The sequence below is a fragment of the Doryrhamphus excisus genome, linkage group LG3, assembly GCF_037039965.1.
Source record: "Doryrhamphus excisus strain RoL-2023G ecotype Guam linkage group LG3, RoL_Dexc_Guam_v1.1, whole genome shotgun sequence".
Classification (NCBI taxonomy): Eukaryota; Metazoa; Chordata; class Actinopteri; order Syngnathiformes; family Syngnathidae; genus Doryrhamphus; species Doryrhamphus excisus.
In genome coordinates, this window is record NC_136359.1 from 19,545,484 (window position 1) to 19,565,669 (window position 20,186).

The following is a 20,186-nucleotide window of genomic DNA, read 5'->3' on the forward strand; positions in this document are numbered from 1 at the left end:
TGACTTGTCTCTTTCATAGTGGCTTACGTTTTTTGTTTATGCATCAGTGAGTAAAACATGGGAAAGGAGTTGATTTGATTAGGACTACATTGGTCTTTTTTTTCACTGGGATAAAAGTGTGATACAAATAAAGTAAGATTAACAGTTGTACAATCTATTTCCTTGCGGTAGCAGGGGTGAGAAAATATATGATTTAATAAAAACCCAGTACCCTTGAGACCTGATTAAGCGAACACGTTGCAAGTTTTGAACTACTTGTTTGTGACTCACATATCTATTGTGTGCTATGAAATGCAATAGTCAGGGGCGCCATAAAGCAGGTTAAAAGTTATAACATTTAAAAATCCCTACAAATTAAAACACAGTTGAGCCATTTTTTCAGCAGTACATTTTTAATGGTGTACTATTTGCTGGTGATCCTAGTTTGTAACGCAAGGATCCATGCATTTTATTACAGTCTGGTTCACTAGTAGCTCATTCATGAATTTTCTATGCCGCTTATCCTAGGGTCGTGGGAGTATACTGGAGCCTATTCCTTCTGACTGTCCGAGAGGCCGTATACCCTCTAAACTAGTTGCCAGCCAATCATAGCCAATACATTATGTTTAATCGTGTTTAATTCTAATTGATGTTTCATGAAAACTCCCTAAAAGGTGACTTTCCCTCCAGTGGAGGACTGTAGTTTTTGAATCAGCGCAAGAAGAGCATATACTGGCAATCCTCTAGAGGGAGCCAAAGAGCAGCAAATACACAATTTTAAGGTCACCCGTGTCAGGCCAGGAGCTAATGATGCATTATGACGTGGCTGTTTGTTTTCAGAAAAAACAACAGCATACCATTCCCCAACAGTGCTCCAATCTAAAATTGCTTCAAAAGTATTGATGCGTATTATATATATGCAATATGTTATATTGCATAAAAATAGAAGATTGCTTCAAGCATTTTATTAGAGTTTGAATTTTGCGATTTTTTGCTAAAAACGTGAAGGGGGGTTATCGTTTTTTTCAGTTTTTCTCAACTTGTTTCTAATGCACTTTTCTGGTCAAAACACAGTGGAAACCTCACACACACTCAACAGGGGCCCCAGAAGCACCCAAAAATGTCATAAAATGCCAGAGTTTGAAATTTGCAATTTTTGACAAAAAAACGTAAGGGGGGTGTATCATTTTTTTTCAACTTGCTTCTAATGCACTTTTCTGGTCAAAAACACAGTGGAAACCTCACACACACTCAACAGGGGCCCCAGAAGCAGCCAAAAATGGCATAAAATGCCAGAGTTTGAATTTTGTGATTTTTGACAAAAAACGTAAGGGGGGTGTATCGTCAAAAACACAAAAACTGGTGGCAGGGGCTAATTTTTTTTAAATTTCAAGGTGGCGCTAGTGAGTCAATTTTGGAACATTATATTTGAAATTATATTTTATATATGTATATATTATTGAAATATATTTATACAATTTTTCGCCAGACCTGATGCACTCGCCAATTTTGGTGAGTTTTCTGGCATGTTAAAGCCCTTAAAATGGCGATCATTTCATCGGAAGAATAATAATAATAAGAAGAAACATTACGATTACAATAGGGCTTTCGCACTGTCAGTGCTCGGGCCCTAACTAAGCGCTAAAAAAAGTGTAAGCTGATGTAATCATCTACAAAACAGCGTGGTGTCAAGATGTTTGAAGCCCAGGGGACTGCTACCTCCCTGGACGAGGTCACCAGAGGACACTGCCTGCTGAATGGAGAGAGATTAATGATGGTGAGAAAAAAAAGAAAACCTTCAAATCACCTCTGACCTTTTAGGAACAACAAATTCAGGTCACTGTGGATCAGCATAGGGCATTGTGAAGGCTCTTGCAGAAAATACAGACCAGTTTTGATGTTCTTAGCGGGACACTGACCCAATACTTACAGTACATACTTCCAAAAGTATATGTATCTGTGGAAGGCACAAGCAGTTTTTTACTGGCATAAAGTGTTGAAAAATGATGAAAAACAACAATTTTCAAAAACTAAGTCAATTACTATTTTAAATTTTACAACATAACTTTCTGACAGGGACATGTGTTATGCATTAATATTGATATAAATAATCTGGATTTCACTGTCACTACTACTACAACAACAACACATGAAGCTAAATAGCTAGTCAACAGGAGTTATGGTTGCTCAATCTCAGGACAATGCCCACTAGCATTTTGGTAGATTGCAAGTCACGAGCTCTACCCACTACTAAACTAAATCCAAATAATTTTACATATTTGAAGGTTTTTCAAAAAGATAACACAATATTACTTTCTTGGTACCTAATTTCAAAAGTATTCAGTTACTACTTCAATTGATGGGAAAGTAACTAATACTACTAACTAATTACCATCACTGTTTATGACAGAATCCTATTTTTATTTGCATTATTCTGTATGCAAAAAAATATAATATTCAAAGGGCAACCATCATCTCAAACCAGGTTCTGTTCCATCCTAAAGGTTCAATGGTATCTCTAAATTTCACTCTGACCTGTGACATAAAATAGTCTTTCAAAACCACATCTAAATAATTGAAATGTTTGTATGTTATTGATATAAATGAGCTTGGCCCTGCACTGAGCTTTTATGGTGGAAAAAGTAAACCATTCAAAAGGAGGGAAAAAACAGCCGAGGCCAAGTTAAAGAAAAAAAAAGTATTTGTCTCAGGTGGCTGGTAATAATATTAATTCATCTCATAACAGGTCAATTGCCTAGCTGAAATTTTCTGACTAATCTTTGTCAGTGTAATTTCTCTTATTCCCACCATGTTAAAAAAACAAACGTAAGCGAGACTTATATTTATTGAGTGCTACAGCTGTGCTACAGCCTCCCAAATTACAACTGCGTGTGTGTTTTGCATAAATAAGACCATAAGGGAGCCAAATGTGTAATAAAACTCTGAACTGACTGGCTGTGTTCTCTGCTGATGTTTTCTTGATTTAGGGAATAGCTTTACATCAGACTGCAGCACAAAGCACCACGGTGCAATAAATAATTCCACCTTTATGAAATAAATGTCAACATGTGGTGTGAACTGGCCACCTCTCATGATATATATTGTTGACCAACAGTAGTTTGATTACTTTATAATGTTACATAGACATGGAATCATACTGTGTGCAGTAGAATATGAGCATGCAAATGAAGTCCATAAAACTATGGGTCAAAGGCTCTTTAACCGATCTCTGGTGAAACATAATCTACACGACCTATTTGACATTACAGTCTCAGTTTGACAGTTTTGCTACTACAAGGAGAAACTTTCAGGAAAATCTGCATAACCACACTTCAGTGGAAAGCACAACTGAGCATCCTGGGAAGCTCTGATTGCATCCTGCCATAAAGTGGCCTGACACAGTGCCAATGCTCATAAGTCACCGGTTTCCTTCCTCACTATTGTTGGAAGGGGACTTGTGCTCTGTTAGAGCTGCTGAAGTGCAGAAAGATTAGATGACATCATCTAATTTTCATAATTGTCCATGACGAAGGTGGATGTCATTAAAAATGCTGTGGGGGGCAAAAATTACCCCCCAAAATTAAAGCAAATCAAATAGGTTTAGAAAAAAAAATACAAACTAACTTTCTAATGGGGGTGGCACAGCGATCGAGTGGTTAGCGTGCAGACCTCACAGCTAGGAGACAAGGGTGCAATTCCACCCTTGGTCATCTCTGTGTGGAGTTTGCATGTTCTCCCCGTGCATGCGAGGGTTTTCTCCGGGTACTCCGGTTTCCTCCCACATTCCAAAAACATGCTAGGTTAATTGGCGACTCCAAATTGTCCATAGGTATGAATGTGAGTGTGAATGGTTGTTTGTCTATATGTGCCCTGTGATTGGCTGGCGACCAGTCCAGGGTGTACCCCGCCTCTCGCCCAAAGACAGCTGAGATAGGCTCCAGCACCCCCTGCGACCCTCGTGAGGATAAGCGGTAGAAAATGAATGAATGAATGAACTTTCTAATGGTGCTTCTTTTTTGGGTTTTTTGTCACAAGCAAGACGGGACATGTACAAGTCTCCAAAAAGGCCAGAGAAAGTTACTAGATTTGTTGCAAGTCGCTTTTTTGTTAAAGGGGACCTATTATGTTAATTTTTTGACCCTTTTTTTTATTGAGTTGTGGTCTCCTATAGAAGAGCTACACACAATAACCTTCCAGATCTTTCAGAATCTGCACCTATTCCAGCTGTATTTCCTTGGAATTGTGCTTCCCGCCCACTCTGCTGTGATTGGTCACACGCCCAAAGTAGACTCCACAGTGCTCTGAAAACTTGTTAAATTGGCAGCACAGTGTTGCAGTCTACTGTACAGCTTTGGAGCAACATTCACAGAAAGTTCCATTATAAGGTGTTTGTGAACAAGTGCGAACAGGTAGCACCAAATCTATTTGGAGTGGTCCAAATATATTCGTGGTGGGCTGCCACAAAAAATGTATGGGAAAATGTTTTTTACTGATAAATTATTTTCAATCATTGGCTGGCGACCTGTCTAGGGTGTACCCTGCCTGTAGCCCAAATTCAGCTGGGATAGGCTCCAGTATACCTCCCCCATGAGGATAAGCGGCATAGAAAAAGGATTGATACGATTACATTTACTTTTGTCAACCTCCACCATCTGTCCTTACATTGGTCATTTGAGTAAATATTGCTATACAAACATGCTGGATTCCTTCTTTGTTTTGAAAAAAGGCAACAAAGGATGACATGTGATTAAGATATGATTTAATTATTTATTCTTAAAAAACACACACATTGGTTATTCATTTAAGGACAGTGTTGGTTCTGTGACACAAAGTGATAAATCAGTAAGAAAAGAGACAATTTTGGAAAACGGATGTTCAACCTCCTGGCCTGAGTCTCCAAGTCCCCAACATGACAGGCCTGCTGGGCCCAGGTGGACTCCACATGTGGAGGCCATACACTGACTGAATGGAAAAATAAAGGAACAATGGAGACAGTGACCGAGGTACAGTATTGTAAGACTTTTTGCAAATGTGATGTTTGGTACTCTGCTGCCTTTGATGGATGTTAAATAACTTACTCTCTCAGTCGCTACGTAGTCAGCTAAATTGAGCTATTTCACTTGTGGGATTGTTAACTCAGTGAAATATAAATAAGGGACACCTTGCCATTTATTTTTTTATTTTGCAAACATTGAGTGTGTACAGCAGTGATGGACATATTCTACTGTATGGAGTGCATATTTACAGAAGTGAGGACATAATACAACACAATCCATAAAACAAAGGACAAGGGACGATGGCGTACAAGAGGAAGGGAGGCTTGTTTATCGTTGGTAAATGAAAAGTGGGCTGTGTACTGTCAAAAAAATGTTATTGCACTTTATTATTGAGGGAAAAATAAATTATGATACTTATCATTATTGTTATGTAGTTATATGATAGTAGACGTAAGTGTAAAATAAATATATATATGTGGGTCTTTCTTGAGGCCTCCTCCTGGTCGGACATGTCCTGAACACCTCCCGAAGGAGGCATCGTGACCAGCCAATGTGGAGGAGTTAACAGCGTTGAGATTGTAATCTGTCAAATCTCAATAATGCAGGTAAAGTGTGTACAATATGTCAGCATGACATATTCACAAAAGGACGTCAGTCAAATTCCAAGAAATGAATCATTTTATGAATGCGCAGTTTCTCCTTATTCATATTTTCCTTTATTAAAACAGTTTAGTTTTTTTCTGTGGGGGAACTAATCTCTGTTCCAGTAATGTTGACTCATTGGCTAGCAATGGTCTGAAGGCCTTTGGGGTACTGTGTTGTGTAATGTGTTGGACTACACAAGAGTCATTATTTAGAGTGAGTAGGAGAACTCATTAGAAGTGGATTTTTTTGGAATGTATTTATTAAATGTTACAATTCAAATAACAATATGGATTTTTGTCAGGTGTGGCATGATTTATTCAGTTGATTTTTTTTTTAAATTAGCCATTTTTATGTCTAAGATACAGTAGATATACAGATACCTCATTAATTTCCGAGAGTTGATGACTTCAAGCTGGAGCCTGGAAAGTCTGGAAGATCATGTTGCATAACATGCGTAGCAATTTAGACAAAAATGCCAGCATTCTGTTTTATAAAATAAAAAGGTCCAATCATATGGTTCCCAAGCTTTTTAAGTTTGTGTACATTTTCAGACATTGGTAAAATCAGCAAAATGGTAATAACAGCAATAGTTTTGGTTACAGTGCTGGACTCTACATCAGCGTAAGCGCCCTAAATGAAAGCACACAGAGTCTATGTAGCAGTTGCCGTACGTACTCAAGAAGGCGGGATATAATCCTTGCAGTACGGTCGAATGTTGGCACCCTCTCAGCAGCTGGAGGAAGTTGCTGCATTTAGTCTCTTTAATGTAAAACACAAGGGAATATTGCGACATGAAAATACCTACATCTGTATTTTCAAAAAACTATGATGAGGAAAATATAGTTTGAGAGAGAGTTCCCGAGAGAGATCTCTTTTATGCTTAGGAAACAACATCAAACAGGGCATGGAACAGTGGTCAGAGGTTGTTAGATTATAGGCAAATGTGCACGCATCCACAGTTGGAAATCAGTTCAAATGCTGAGCCTTTGGAAAATGGAAAGAAACAGGAATTCCAAATTTCCACTAAACAATGAAATGACTATTCTCCCAATGAGACACTTCACCACATCATTATGTTTTTCCAATTTCAAGCATCCTTAATAACTCCCGTATGCATCACAATCATTTTACAGCAGCAAAGGGATGCACTTGGAATGAAAGGAAAAATGTGATATTTACCTTTTTGTGCAGAGTTTATTTATTTCCCATCTTGTTTGTTTTACAGTTGCATTTAGAGTCAGATTTTTGGCTACCTTGTGTTGACAGTTAAATGTTAAACATAAATCACTGTTGAATTAACTCAGTTGAAGTATAGTATGCATGATACTATTCCAGTACTGAAACACAGCTATACATTGTGTGGTCACTTTGGACAATAATGAAGTTATTGCAAACAACAAATATTATACACCAGCTGCAGTAGCTGCTTGAACGACTTGAATCATGGTGCTGGGTCATAAGCACGGAAAATGAGACACAATCTGAGTGGAAAAAGTGCCTTCTCCTTCCTCAATACTTTTTGTGCAGTAGACGTCAAAACACTTAACACCTAAAAGAAGCCTGAAAGGCTGACGTCTTATTGGAAATTCAAGAATGGCAGAATGATTTTTTTATTATGTTTAGTTGAAAACTACACAGGAATCCCACACTGCTTTTAAATATGAGTAATATATAGTATAATCAACTCCAATGTATTTATTGTGGATGTGAATTCTGACTGATAAAACTAACACTATAGTAGTAATTTTAAGACATGTGTGTATTACCTCCTGCTGCACATTCCATAAATGGATCAAATAACCAAAATAATAAATTTGTATTGTCAGCTCTGAATGTATTGTGAATAGAATATCAAGGCAAGACCGTTAATTTAAAAATATACCACAGTCGTCTCAAATTTCACAGTTTCAATCTGTCACAGTTTTAAAAATGTATGTGCATTAATGAATAAATCACGCTGTTTTGTTGGTGAATAAAGCATATCATTAGTCAAATAAATATGCACGCAATACTTTTGTTTTTGCTGCCATAGTAATCTATCCACCTCGCAGGTGTGTCAAGATGATGAGACAGCATGATTATTGTGCAGGTGTGCCTTAGGTTGGCTACAATAAAAGGCCACTTCAAAATGTGTGGTATTGGAGGTGGTCCACAGGGGTTCAAAAACAAGTCAGTATCTCCTAGGACCATTGCTGATTGCTGTTAATTGGTAACAAAACCAATTACCACAATAATCAAGGAATTTTATGTACTCTACCATGAATGTGGTTCTGATGCCATGGCACACACACACACTCATTTGCACAGAGTTTGACAAAGTGAACATTTATTAGAAGTTGGTGACGACCCTCAGATGTGGCCTGAAATGCAAGTGGTTAAAGGTCTCAATAAAACAATTTGTCCTGTGGTTTCTACTGATATCACGGGATTTACCAAGAGAGCAGAATGTGAAGAAATCTGACAGGGGAAAGGAAAACGCTTCTATAAACAGTCTAAGGACATGGACTTTCGCAGATGTGAAGCTTCAAGGTTCATGTTCAGGTTTGACAGTTCAGGAAATGTGGTTGTCTTTTTGCTGACTTTGCAATGCGTCAGCTCATGGTTTTCCATGTTGGTTGAAATATGGGATCTGCACAGGCTAACCTTGCTAAAGGCTTTCCATAGCGGTGAGTCCTCAGACACGCAATGTTGTTTCTGTTTATGGAGACGATGAAACACACGATTACCACAGTTTTAGGGCTAAAGCAAATAGCTTTTTAGGTAAGTGTTGAAGAATAGGAGAAATTGTGGGTTGCATGCTCACCGGCATGCACGGTGGACAAATGGTTAGCACGCAGGCCTCACAGCTAGAAGACCCGAGTTCAATTCCTTCATCGGCAATCTCTGTGTGGCGTTTGCATGTTCTCCCCGTGCATGCGTGGGTTTTCTCCGAGTACTCCGGTTTCCTCCCACATTCCAAAAACATGCTAGGTTAATTGGCGACTCCAAATTGTCCATAGGTATGAATGTGAGTGTGAATGGTTGTTTGTCTATATGTGACCTGTGATTGGCTGGGAAGACAGCTGGGATAGGCTCCAGCACCCATCGTGAGGATAAGCGGTAGAAAAGGAATGAATAATTGAATGCATGCTCACCATTTCACTGTGTACAGCTGCAGGGATTCATATCATTGTCCAGTCAGAAGCTTCACACTATTTTGAAACATCTTTCAGCATTCACTGCTTGTCAGTACAACAGGGGAAATGTAACATAAGCTCCGCCCCTTACTTTGTCAGTATGAGGTACTAACATGGTAAGTTGGGTTTTATATGGACAAATAGTGCATGTCCCTTTAGTCCTGTTGGTCTCTGGCCTCTTAAGTAAAGTGAAATTGTCTGTAAAGTTGTCAGTCACAGAAATTCATTTACAATTGTCTAAAAAATTCTCCATTGTCGGAAATGCTCAGGTCTCCAAGTATGACATGATGCGGTTTTTGTTCATCATTGTGAAGTCATTCTAGGTTCATTTTCCAGCTGTCTTTGGAAAACCCATCGACACTTAGTCAAGTGAAGGCAAGTTTTGCTGACAGTGGACACGACTGCTGGATGCATTACTTGAACAAGTCAAGCCTGTCACATTTCATTACTCGTTTTCTAGCCTGCTAAATCTATATGATGGTGCTTGATTTTGTTCTGCCAAGAGCAGTATTTGCACTAATTTTGTAAAGTAAGGCTTCTAGATTGTACTTCTTTGTGGTAATTATGAAAAAATGTCATCATTATATAAAATCATTAAGAGCCGTATTTATACAGTGAAGATTTCCTTCATGGTTTATGGTTCATGGTTCATGGCTGGTGAGGCATGGACCCCATCAGAGTGTTATTATTTTGTTAATACAGCTTGCTCATAAAAAAGGGAATAACCCAAAAAAGAGAATAACTCACTTTTGTTTATGAAATTTTAATTTTTTTAACTTTAAACACATTTTTTTTTACGTTTTTGCTTTTAATTCAGCACCATTCATTTATTTATTTTACAAACTGAACATCATTTGTGTTCTTGCCTTTTATTTATATATGAAATACATGCAGCTTTTCCTTCTCCAGGAAAAGTCCTTATACTTTGTTGTAAAAGATTATATCCTGGTGAGTTTCTGTACATAATCCTCCTTTGCGGCAGTCTAATTAACTCACCCATTCACCAAAGCATACATACAAATAAGTTGAGATCAATATCAGAAATATCAAATGCATCCATGCCAGCGAGTGCAGGCAGAAATAACAAAGGAAGGAAGGACCTCAGTGACAAGCACCTTTCAGTATGCAGCAGTACCGCAAGTTCCTGCCTCTTGGCATTTCCGTGTATTTTATTGTCTGATTACCAAGAATAATGAAATTGGCAACATGCTGACAAACATAAACTGGCAGGTCCCAGGAGACAACTTGGTGTGTACTCAGACGGCAGGCAGGGTTTGCGCCACAGTCTTGGTGGTCTCGCCTTAGGTATCTTCCCTGTGTTTGAGCAGGAAATAATGTGATTTTTACTGAAGAAAAAGTTTTAAAAACTCATTAGAATCATCCAGAATATAAATTTATAATGCAGTTCAATAGACAAATAATTGTTTTATATTATTCTACTATATTTTATGTTATTATTATTATTATTATTATTATTATTATTATTATTATTATTATTATTATTATTATTATTATTATTATTATTATTATTATTATATTATTGTAATCTGCCTCTCACGACCGCTGTTGGGTCAGCACCTAGTATAATCACAATGTTTATTTACTATTGGACTAAATATCAGTATTTGCTATTTTGTTGGACACAGGTTTAATGGGCTTATTTATTCTTGATTTTTTGTAAATAGCACATGTAAAGTATTAACTGACCCAAGAATATGAAAGTGGTAATAAAAAGTGCACAGAAAAAAAGTATGTGGTCAGGCAATAATCCTTGTGTGGGAGCACTCGGAATACTCAAATATATTCCCGTGAGAATGAGACTGGAGAGAGCGATCATTCATCAACTCACATCCCTCATAAATCTTGCCTTTATCCAAGACTGCAGTATGTCCCCAAAAATCAAGCCATCTTGAAAATGCATTTGAATAAATCATAGGAAGAATTTAAGTTGCTTTTCTGTCAATTTCCTTGGCAATTTTAGCATGAAATAAGGAGGAACCATTTTCACTGTACATCTTTTATTGCAATGTTTAACATAACAAATGTATTTACGATATTTATATTACAAACATCTTATGTACAAATGCAATGTGTTGGATCCACAGACATCAGCAAACTTTGGATTTATACAGTAAATACAATGCTTGATTCATACAAGCAAATACATGGATAATGGTTCAAGCAGTTGGAGAGAATACTGTAATAAGCAAAGAAAACATGTCACAATGTCAGCTGTCGGAGGACTGGATTATTGCAATATTTTGTACACCATACTATTATTTTTGGCTTATATAGCAACCTAGGCCGATAAAAACAAACAAAAAAAACCAACCCAAAATAATATTACTGTTCTGATGATTTATAAACTTACATTTAGATTTAAAAAGGTCATGGGATACGTTTCCTGTGTCACTGGTACTGCATAATACTACAACTCAATATACAGTATGTAGAAAATAGATTGCACGGTTCCAATGCCTAATCTAATTTCCCTTTGTAATAGGGTATAATGAGTGGATAAAATGATATGTATTTTAACTGGATATCCTGCCAGTATATTGTCAAGGTGTCACATATTGTATGTGACTTCAAGATGCTTAAGTTTGATTGCAGTTTGGTTCCCTATTGATTCATTTGATCATAAAAAGAGATGTTTATGTTATGTTGGACACAAGTGACTTGAAGTAGAAAGAGTTTTCATGTGTTTAATCTTGGAGTCTGTGATCGTGGTATAACATGCCTTTGTTTTCAGTAATGTGTCTGTGTGATATACTAATACCATTACTAAGGCTAACATGTTGATAAACACTATGGAACATTTAGGTGTGTCTCTTCTTGCAGGGAAAATTCAGCATGTGAGTTTTAATGGCTAGTGGAAAGTGTTTGGGTTTGGACGAATCATCATGATCACTTTCTTTAACGAATAGGCTCCGCCTCTGAACTCAGCCCAGTATACTCCATCTTGGTAGCGGCTTCGGTAGTGTCCTCCTCTGTACCAGACGCCATTTAAATTAGAATGGGCACAAGAGTTGTACCACCAGCCTCCCTTCTGGTAGTGGGCACAATTACCTGGAGAGATAATGAGAAGGTTAAAAGAGCTGTTGCATTGCATTGCATTGTTGCAAAAATAATTATAGTAGATCCCCTCTTTTCATGGGTTTACATTCCAGGGCCAGCATCGAATGGTGAAAAACACGAGTAATTGATATGCCCACAAATGTATATTTTGGACACATGGCTCGCTGTATATTATGACTTATTTAGAAATTATTACCAACTTAAAGGGAATGAGGGGGATAATTTAAAAAAATATTTTTGTATCAAAATTTGCAGGACCATGAGTATGCGGGGATCCACTGTATATGAAACTGATTTCATAAATCATACCTGTATAAGCATCATGGTCTCTATCCAGTGTTGTGAACTGTTTCCCATTGTGCCAAGTGAGGGAGTCGCCAGCATTGCCATGGTAACGACCCACCCTTAGCTTATAGAAATCAGCCTCGGGCTCCACTCGGAAGCTGGCATACTCTGCAAAAACTTTCCGGCCAGACCAGTCCTCCAATGTTACCAGCAGTTTGTAGTTTCCCTGGTTAGTCAACCAATAGATATTTTCCAGTCCTAGCCAGTACTCGCCATCGATATTTCCAAACCCTTGCTGTGAAGTGCAAAAGAAAGACACCATCAGTGTGATTCTGAGATCAATTACTTAATACTGTTTGAAAGTTTTGCACATCTTATCTGTTCAAGGGTGGTAGGCTGTACTGATGAAGCAAGCTATGACTTTTGCTTTTCTGCAGGTTTATTTATTTATTGGACCATTTTTGTAAATGGATCCTATGAGTCATGTTTGACAGGGATTGACTGTTTAGTGTGTGTTTCCATTTTGTCATTGACTACAGAGAAATGCACACACTGTGTCCTGAACGCTGCCTTGGGAGCCTTTGTTCTCGCTTTAGTCAGTTGTACTTTTGTACAATTCCCTGCCCTACACATGCTTTGAATCACACAAACACTCCTTCTGATTAGCACATGAATGCAATTTATGACCTCAGGAGGTTAAAAGATTGTGTCTAGGAAATATCCGTTTCTGCCCTTTGCTCCAATTTAATTATAACCGTACAGTAAACAAATGTTTCTTTTTATTTTTAATCAGGAAAACTCAAAAGGCTAGAATGCTTACACAACCACCAGTCAAACATTGTTATTTTAATTTACTGTGCACGCTAAACCCACTAAAACATATGTAGATGGGATTAATGAGTCATGTGTGTTTTACCATGACTGAAAGTGCCACCTGAGACACTTTGTAAACTAAATAATTCCCCAGTCATTATTTGCTCACATCTGGTTAGAGTCAAAGTGCCCTGACAAGCCACCAGCTGCTTTCGGGACCATGAAGTGCTTAATGTTGCTGTGAAGTGGTGCTACCTTGTATGTCTCCCAGTTCCTGAAAAAGTTGACAGAGCCATCCACTCGCCTCTGGATTACGGTCCAGCCACCTGGGTCATGTCTCTGGTCACACCACACCTGCATTAGACGATTGGCATTCTCTGGTTTTAATAGGTACATGTTGCTGTTGGTGTGACCTTCTTCCAGAGCCTGCAGGCAGTCCTTGAATGGACCTGGACAGTAAAATGACATAATATAAAACGGATTATATTCTGTCCGGCATCTCAGCATAACCACAAATAGATTTCACATTCATACGAAGGGAATCCCATCCATCAACAACTTGCTTCTGATTTTAACAGTAAAATTGTCTTGGCTTTTCCTCTCATAGGGGAAATGGCTGCTGGAAGTGCAGCCAAAGGAAACACTGGCATGAGGGCAAAGGGAACCCTGACAGCGGACTGATGAAACAAGGAAACTTTTCAGCCCGCTTTTATTTCCTTACAGTGCAGTATTGGGCTTACTCCTCCCACTGAGGATGTTATGTTTTCATCTATGGGGGGTTGTTTGCTTGCAACCTCATACTCACTGTTTGGATTGTCCAGGATTTTTATACAACTAAGTTTTCTGTGCAGTTTATTGTGTATACTGCTCTAAAGGAGACCACAACTCAATACAAAAGGGTCGAAAAATGACTATTTACACATGGCTTGCTCCCCTACTCCAAACCCTTCTTCTAGCTTGATGTTGACTCCAATTTTGATTTAAATTTACAAGAAAAGTGACACCCTCTCTTCTCAATTGCCCTTGTTCATTTGCAACACTTTCATGTTTATGCCCTAAATATCCCTGGCATTTATTAAACACACTTATTCAATTGTAAAATGTATAAGTAATCACCACTAATGAATGATAAGTCACAAGACACAGCCATACAGTCGTCCCTCACTACATCGCACTTTGAATTATGAGGCATCACTATCACATACAAAAATACTCCGATTTCCTCCCACATTCCAAAAATATGCTAGGTTGATTGGCGACTCCAAATTGTCCATAGGTATGAATGTGAGTGTGAATGGTTGTTTGTCTATATGTGCCCTGTGATTGGCTGGCCACCAGTCCATGGTTTACCCCACCTCTCGCCCGAAGACAGCTGGGATAGGCTCCGGCATGCCCACAACCCTCATGAGGATAAGTGGTATAGAAGATGGATGGATGGATGGAGTCGTTTTCAAGCATAAAAATGACTAAATGAACTAAACTAAATTCAGAAAAAGCCTTACAAGTATACAGTAGCTAAATGTGTGATATTCCACCATGTTGAGTCTTGAGGCAAGTGGAAGGCCAAGAAGAAATACAGTACATATTTAACAACAAATGTTGTTAAACACTTGTAAAACATTTTATAAGTGCTATAACAAACCATATTTCCTGACAAACAGTGATACATGTATGCTGTACATTTTACCTATAGTATGACATATTTATAAATGATTACGAACTTACAATGAATGTATTTGGTGTGATATTTAGATACTAGAATGATATTTAGATATTTTTTAGGAAAAAAAAAACATATTTGACCAAAAATGTGGACGACAAGAATCGTGACTGTGCAGAGATTCACTGTATATGTATATAAAATGTACAGTATCGGAAGAATGCTTTAAATCTTTCAACTCCTTCCTCTTGTCAATATGTTTGACATGGAAAAACACTATAATGTGGCAACAGGCCCCTGAATTCAATTGAGTGTGAAAGTGTTAAAGCTTCCAACACTCTTGTGCCGTGTGCCAGCTGGCACCATAAACAGTGCTGAATTTCAACATATAAAGTTGGAAACAGCATACATTAGGGGTCATAAGGAGGTGTACATGAGGGTGGGGCCTATCAATACTTGGGAAGAGAATTTACAATTTGTAGCATGTAAAAGGCAATAAATCACATTACTCTATCTGCATTCATCTGAACTAAGTTTAAACGCTAAATGTAAGACTAAATGCTATTTAATTCTATGGACCCTGGTCAAAACAATTAGGGGTATATCACAGTCAACTCTGACAGTTATTTATTTTCAACAATGTCTTTGTAAAGCTATAAAGCCTGAGAACTATCTAACCAAATGCTGCTCTTTTGTACTTGATAAGTCAAGTTCTTTGTTGGAACATATGACTCGATTCTTGCCTGGTGCAAGTGGAACAAATGACATCATTGTCTCCCGGTATCGCATGCCTTCTCTTTTTTTCACCGCTTTCTGTCTTGCTCACAGCTTTTTTTGACACTATCAGTGCTGTCAACAGACTCTTTTAACAGGCACACTTTCCATAGGTGGTTTAACAAAAGGTTATAAAAGTCAACGCTTGCTAAATGATTGAGGTTTGAAAAAGTCTTTGCACAGAACACTTTAATGATAGTTTACTAACTATGTTCATTTCTACATAAATTTAAATGTTGGACTAAGTACTCATAGTGGAATTAGGCCTTGGTGAATGTGCTCATGCACCTTAATTTGGATTGAACAGTCAGGGTGCCTGTGTTGGTGACTGTGTTTTCTTGACATTAGTAGTATTTAAAATGCAACATAGGTAACACAAACCATCACCTTTATAAGACAGTACACACATTTTGTTATTTTTGTCATTAGACTCACCAGAGGGTTTGTCAGTGGAAGATGGACTGTGTGTGATTGTTGGCATAGTTGGAGGTGGAAGAGACTTCTGATCATTCTGTATCTCATTGCTGATTGGTTTGTTGATGCGAGGTAGGACTGGTGGCTGGTAAGGCTTGTTGAGAGGTGGTGACGGTCGAGGTGGCTGAGCTCGTGGCTGTGGCACAGGGACATGTCGGGGAGGAGGTCGACCCTGGCACTGCTCCTCCAGCAGGGCAATAAGAACGGACTGGTTAGTAGCCAAAGAAGCCAGGTGCTGGTATTTGTGTTCCAAGTCTCTGTACCGACTGGTGAGTTGTTGCATCTCTGAAGTTTGGTTAAGGATTTTGTTCTCCATCTGAGCTAATTCAAGGGCATTGTCTCGTTTCCGGATGATCTCATGGAGCAATTGCATATACAGCTGGGTAACTCGAGAATTCATGTTTCGGCTTTCTTTCCTCAGAAGCTTAACCTCATTCACAATACCTCCATCTACTTCTACCAATTGTTGTAGAGTCTCAATCTGCCTCTTTTGTTTCTGTAGCTCCACATTCAGCAACTCCAGCTCCTCCTTGTTGACCCGATTCTCCAGCATGGCTTCTGGTTCCTTGGAGTTGACACAGATAGCCCCTGTCACTTTTTGTTGTGGCACAATAAAAGTATAAGAACACTTGTCCTGCTGTTGGTCTGGAGCAGCACGTTTGCTTCTTCCAGCATATAAAAATTCTCTCTCGAGGCCATCGTCACTGCTCTCAAATTCTTGAGGCACTGTACTGCTGTGGTGGCTGTCTGAAACAGTCCCGTGAATCTGACAGACAGATCCATATGCAAGAAGGAGCCCCAGCAGGACCATTGAAGGGGTATCCATGAGATCTGGTCCAACTCACCGAGCCTGGAGGAATGAGGAAGAACAGGGGGAGTCAATTGAAACTCATGATCACTGGCAAAATATCCATTACACTGACCCCTTAGATTTATTTTTTCCTTTCCAAAAATGATGTAAATGATAGTGTCATGGCCAATATAGACAGAAGATTTGAGTCATTTACTGACTTCAAACAGCTCTGCTTGTGGACAAGTCTTTTCATGATTTAACCATCTAAGTATGTACATCGCTGACATTTTAGGGTCCCAAGAACACAAAGCTCAGGTAGTGGTCTCTCTGCAGGTTCCCAGAGTAAGGACTATATACAGTGAGGCTGCATTTCAGTTTTATGCTGCCAGAAGATGTGTGAGAATCCTCAACTTTGGCAATGTTCAAATCCAGACTGAAAACCTTCTTTTTAACTGTGCATATGACAATTGAAAGTATTTTGTCTGTATGCTTCACAATTATTTTGTTTTGTTTTATGGAATATCATGTAGTGATTTTAGAATAATTATGTTGTATTAGTAAGTGATTTGACACGGCTGCAAAAGTAGCCCATGTTTTTTTTAAGGATTTTTATTCAGGATTATTGTGCCTGTTGTTCCGGCGATCAGGTCTATTATTGTATGTCTCACTGAACAATACAGTAATAGTACTGACACCTAGTATTTTCCAATTTTTATGCTTAAACTCGGCAAAAAAAATAAAATATGCTTTTTTTTAACTTTAGGCCGTTTTCAACCACAAAACAGCATGATTTAAAATTGTATATTTTAGAAAAAGTGGAGTGAAGTTGCTAAATTTGAGGTGCAAAGTCCATGTTTTCTTGTAGGAGTTACATAATATCTACAGTTATTTGAGGTGTGTCATATACAACTGAGGAGCATTTCATAAGGATAGAAATGAACAAATTTTCTACGTATGGCTCTTTCAGGTTGCCTTTTTCATATCTGTTGACTGTTATACATAAACTGACACTGTATGTGCCACTGTAACGGACAGCTTGACAGCCACAAATAAAGGCTAATAAATAACATTTGGAAGGAAAGTTAAAATATATAATAATAATATTACTTAGGATACAATATTTATTTTTTAATTTTAGAAATACATCTGGCCCTCACTGTATCTGACGGGAAAAATGCTGGCACTTTGACAAGATCGCCTCTGGCCGTCTTGTGTAATGTGCTGATGATGATATTTGATTAGTGGCTCATATGGTGGTTTCTCTCCTTGGACCATGAGCTCTGCTGTGTAGGAGTTGTTGACACTTGTGAGGCTAGAATCTCCTGCTCTAAGCTTCACGAAACGTCAAAGGCAAAAGAAAAGTATTTGCATGAGGAAATACACATTTTTGTACATGTATGTGGTTATGTGCTTGTGTTAACACATATTTTTTAAATAATACTTACTAAAGTAAGTTTCCCCAGGCACAAAAAGAAGTCCCATCTGACTCAACTGAGACACCCTGTTATTATGCTATGGACAATCCGCCAGAGGGAACAACAGACAACCTCATCCTGTGCTGTTAACAACAACCCCATCTCATTATTGACGTGACATCAGTTCAGTTTAATAAGGTGCTGTTGAGCGGACAATAGTGGCGATGATTACTGGGTGTTGAGAAGTGCAATATCCTTCCACACAGCTAATGGTCCAAAGATGAATGACAGAAGTGCAGTATAACCCTCTCTCCTACTCTTATTGAGTAATTTCACTCAATGTTAAATCAAGCATGGCAAGCCAGTTAGGTCAGTGTGTCTACGACCGGCGAAGCCCTCCAGGCTGTTTGGTAATGCTTAGTTTATATTAATTGGAAGGTGAACAACCTTTCACTCACTGTATGATGTCTCTTACCCTCGTCTTTCGCATTTCAGCTTGAGCATGGCATTCCTCACATTCTTAGTCACCTCATTAGAGTGTGTTGCCATGCACACATGGAGAGAGACCTAGACCTTGTAGATGCAGGACCACTACTGGTAAATCATTTTTCTGTACCACATCCCCAGAATTTACTACGCCAACTCAACTATTTTGTTCCCTGTGTCTTACTTTATATGTCACCACAACTATACAAGTACATACTGTACATTTCAGTAGCTTTATGGGACTACTTTCCAGCATTTCAAACTGGCATCAAGTCTAATGAGTAAGTGTTGTCTCCTGCAAGGTAATTGTTCAGTCCAAAAACATTCTGTATGCACAGGTATGCTTTGTCGAATTATGATCGTTATATTACTATTCATCTCTTCTTGATGCAACTATAATTAGAGCTTCATTACCTCTAGGACAATTCTAGGTTTTGTGACTTTTCCTACTTTCTGAATTGTTTTGATAAGTTCCAAAATTCTACCTGAAAGCCCGATTGTTCAAACACTGCCCTGGCAGCAGAAACAAAGACAGGATTCAAGTGCCTGTTTTCATATCCTCTTCAACTACAGCGGAACATCCCGAAGTTGCACACTGTGACATTTAAATTTAGTTGCAGCTAAAATACATTCACATTTCCTGCAGTACATGACGAACCTTGGTTGAAATACCATTTATCTGTACAGCACCATTTGTCTATTCACATGATCATACTACTTTTCCTTGAGTGCCTGCTCTCCAGCATCCCCCTGTGAATCAACCCCTTTACCTCAACCACACGGATCAGTCAATTAACAGGTTAGACATTATTGCTCATACTATGCTTAACTAATATGCAAATGCAAATCAAAGTCATTTTATTAATGCAGTATTTACATGAACGTCATTTTCAACAAAGTATATGTGTATATATGACCAAAGTTATTACTTACAAGAAAATTGACTAGTATTGACGAAACTCCCTTAGTTGCCTTTCTCTCCTGGCTGTAATTCCTCTTGATAGAAAGTCATTCCAAGTCAGACAGCTTCGTCCTCCTGTGGTCTGTCCCAGTCTGGTTATTCACTCTCTGACACTTCAGTCCATTCCAGCAGTGGACGGGTAAAAGTATTCTAAAGGCTATTATTAAAAAAGCTGTCATGTGCATGACAGAAGCTTGACTTCCACATAACTCCCCTCCCAAAAAAAACACCTTCAAATGTTTTACAAATTTTAAGAAACAATACTAACTTCAGCTAGTTGGTGAAGTCTCTTGAAAGTGACAGAGTGCTGCCGTTGGCCCTTTAGAAGACTGTCACTTTTTGGTGAGCTGAATCCATCACTTCTGCCTCAGAGCTCTAAGAGGCTGTCTCTCTCAGCTGCACCTCTCTCACTCCCTCCTTGGTACTCTTAAATGATGACTTTTTAGCAGAGTTTCAGTAAGCAGACAACCCCCCCCCCCCCCCCTCTCTTGAATTGAACACACTCGTGGTGCATGTACTCCACCCCTCCTCCCAGTGACACAAAAGAGATTGCTCCCACACATGCTCACTGACACACATGCACACTACTCAAATTTCCACCCCCCGTCCTGCCCACTGGACACTGGTTCATCACCACTGTTGATATGGTC

General features: G+C 38.6%; 1 protein-coding gene across 2 annotated transcripts; it reads right to left on the reverse strand.

The window, feature by feature from the left end:
* Nucleotides 1-10,812: 10,812 nt before the first annotated feature.
* On the reverse strand, nt 10,813-19,986 carry angptl2b (angiopoietin-like 2b). 2 transcript variants are annotated; one of them, XM_078789322.1, is made up of 6 exons: nt 19,805-19,986; nt 19,509-19,693; nt 15,843-16,731; nt 13,229-13,422; nt 12,185-12,455; nt 10,813-11,866 (listed from the first exon to the last, which is right to left on the reverse strand). In XM_078789322.1, the coding sequence occupies exons 3-6, from the start codon at nt 16,705-16,707 to the stop codon at nt 11,667-11,669; spliced, it is 1,530 nt and encodes a 509-aa protein (XP_078645448.1). In that variant the 5' UTR covers nt 16,708-16,731; nt 19,509-19,693; nt 19,805-19,986; the 3' UTR covers nt 10,813-11,666. The 2 variants fall into 2 exon arrangements, with proteins under 2 accessions (XP_078645448.1, XP_057926610.2); XM_058070627.2 differs by lacking the exon at nt 19,509-19,693.
* Nucleotides 19,987-20,186: the final 200 nt, after the last annotated feature.

What these genes read in the sequence shown, in the direction of transcription:
- angptl2b (XM_058070627.2), bottom strand. Translation starts at nt 16,707, where the DNA reads ATGGATACCCCTTCAATGGTCCTGCTGGGGCTCCTTCTTGCATATGGA. An exon ending in TTCCACTGACAAACCCTCTG is followed by an intron (nt 13,423 to 15,842) that starts GTGAGTCTAATG and finishes TTTACTGTCCAG; the next exon opens with GTCCATTCAAGGACTGCCTG. An exon ending in GGAACTGGGAGACATACAAG is followed by an intron (nt 12,456 to 13,228) that starts GTAGCACCACTT and finishes TGCACTTCACAG; the next exon opens with CAAGGGTTTGGAAATATCGA.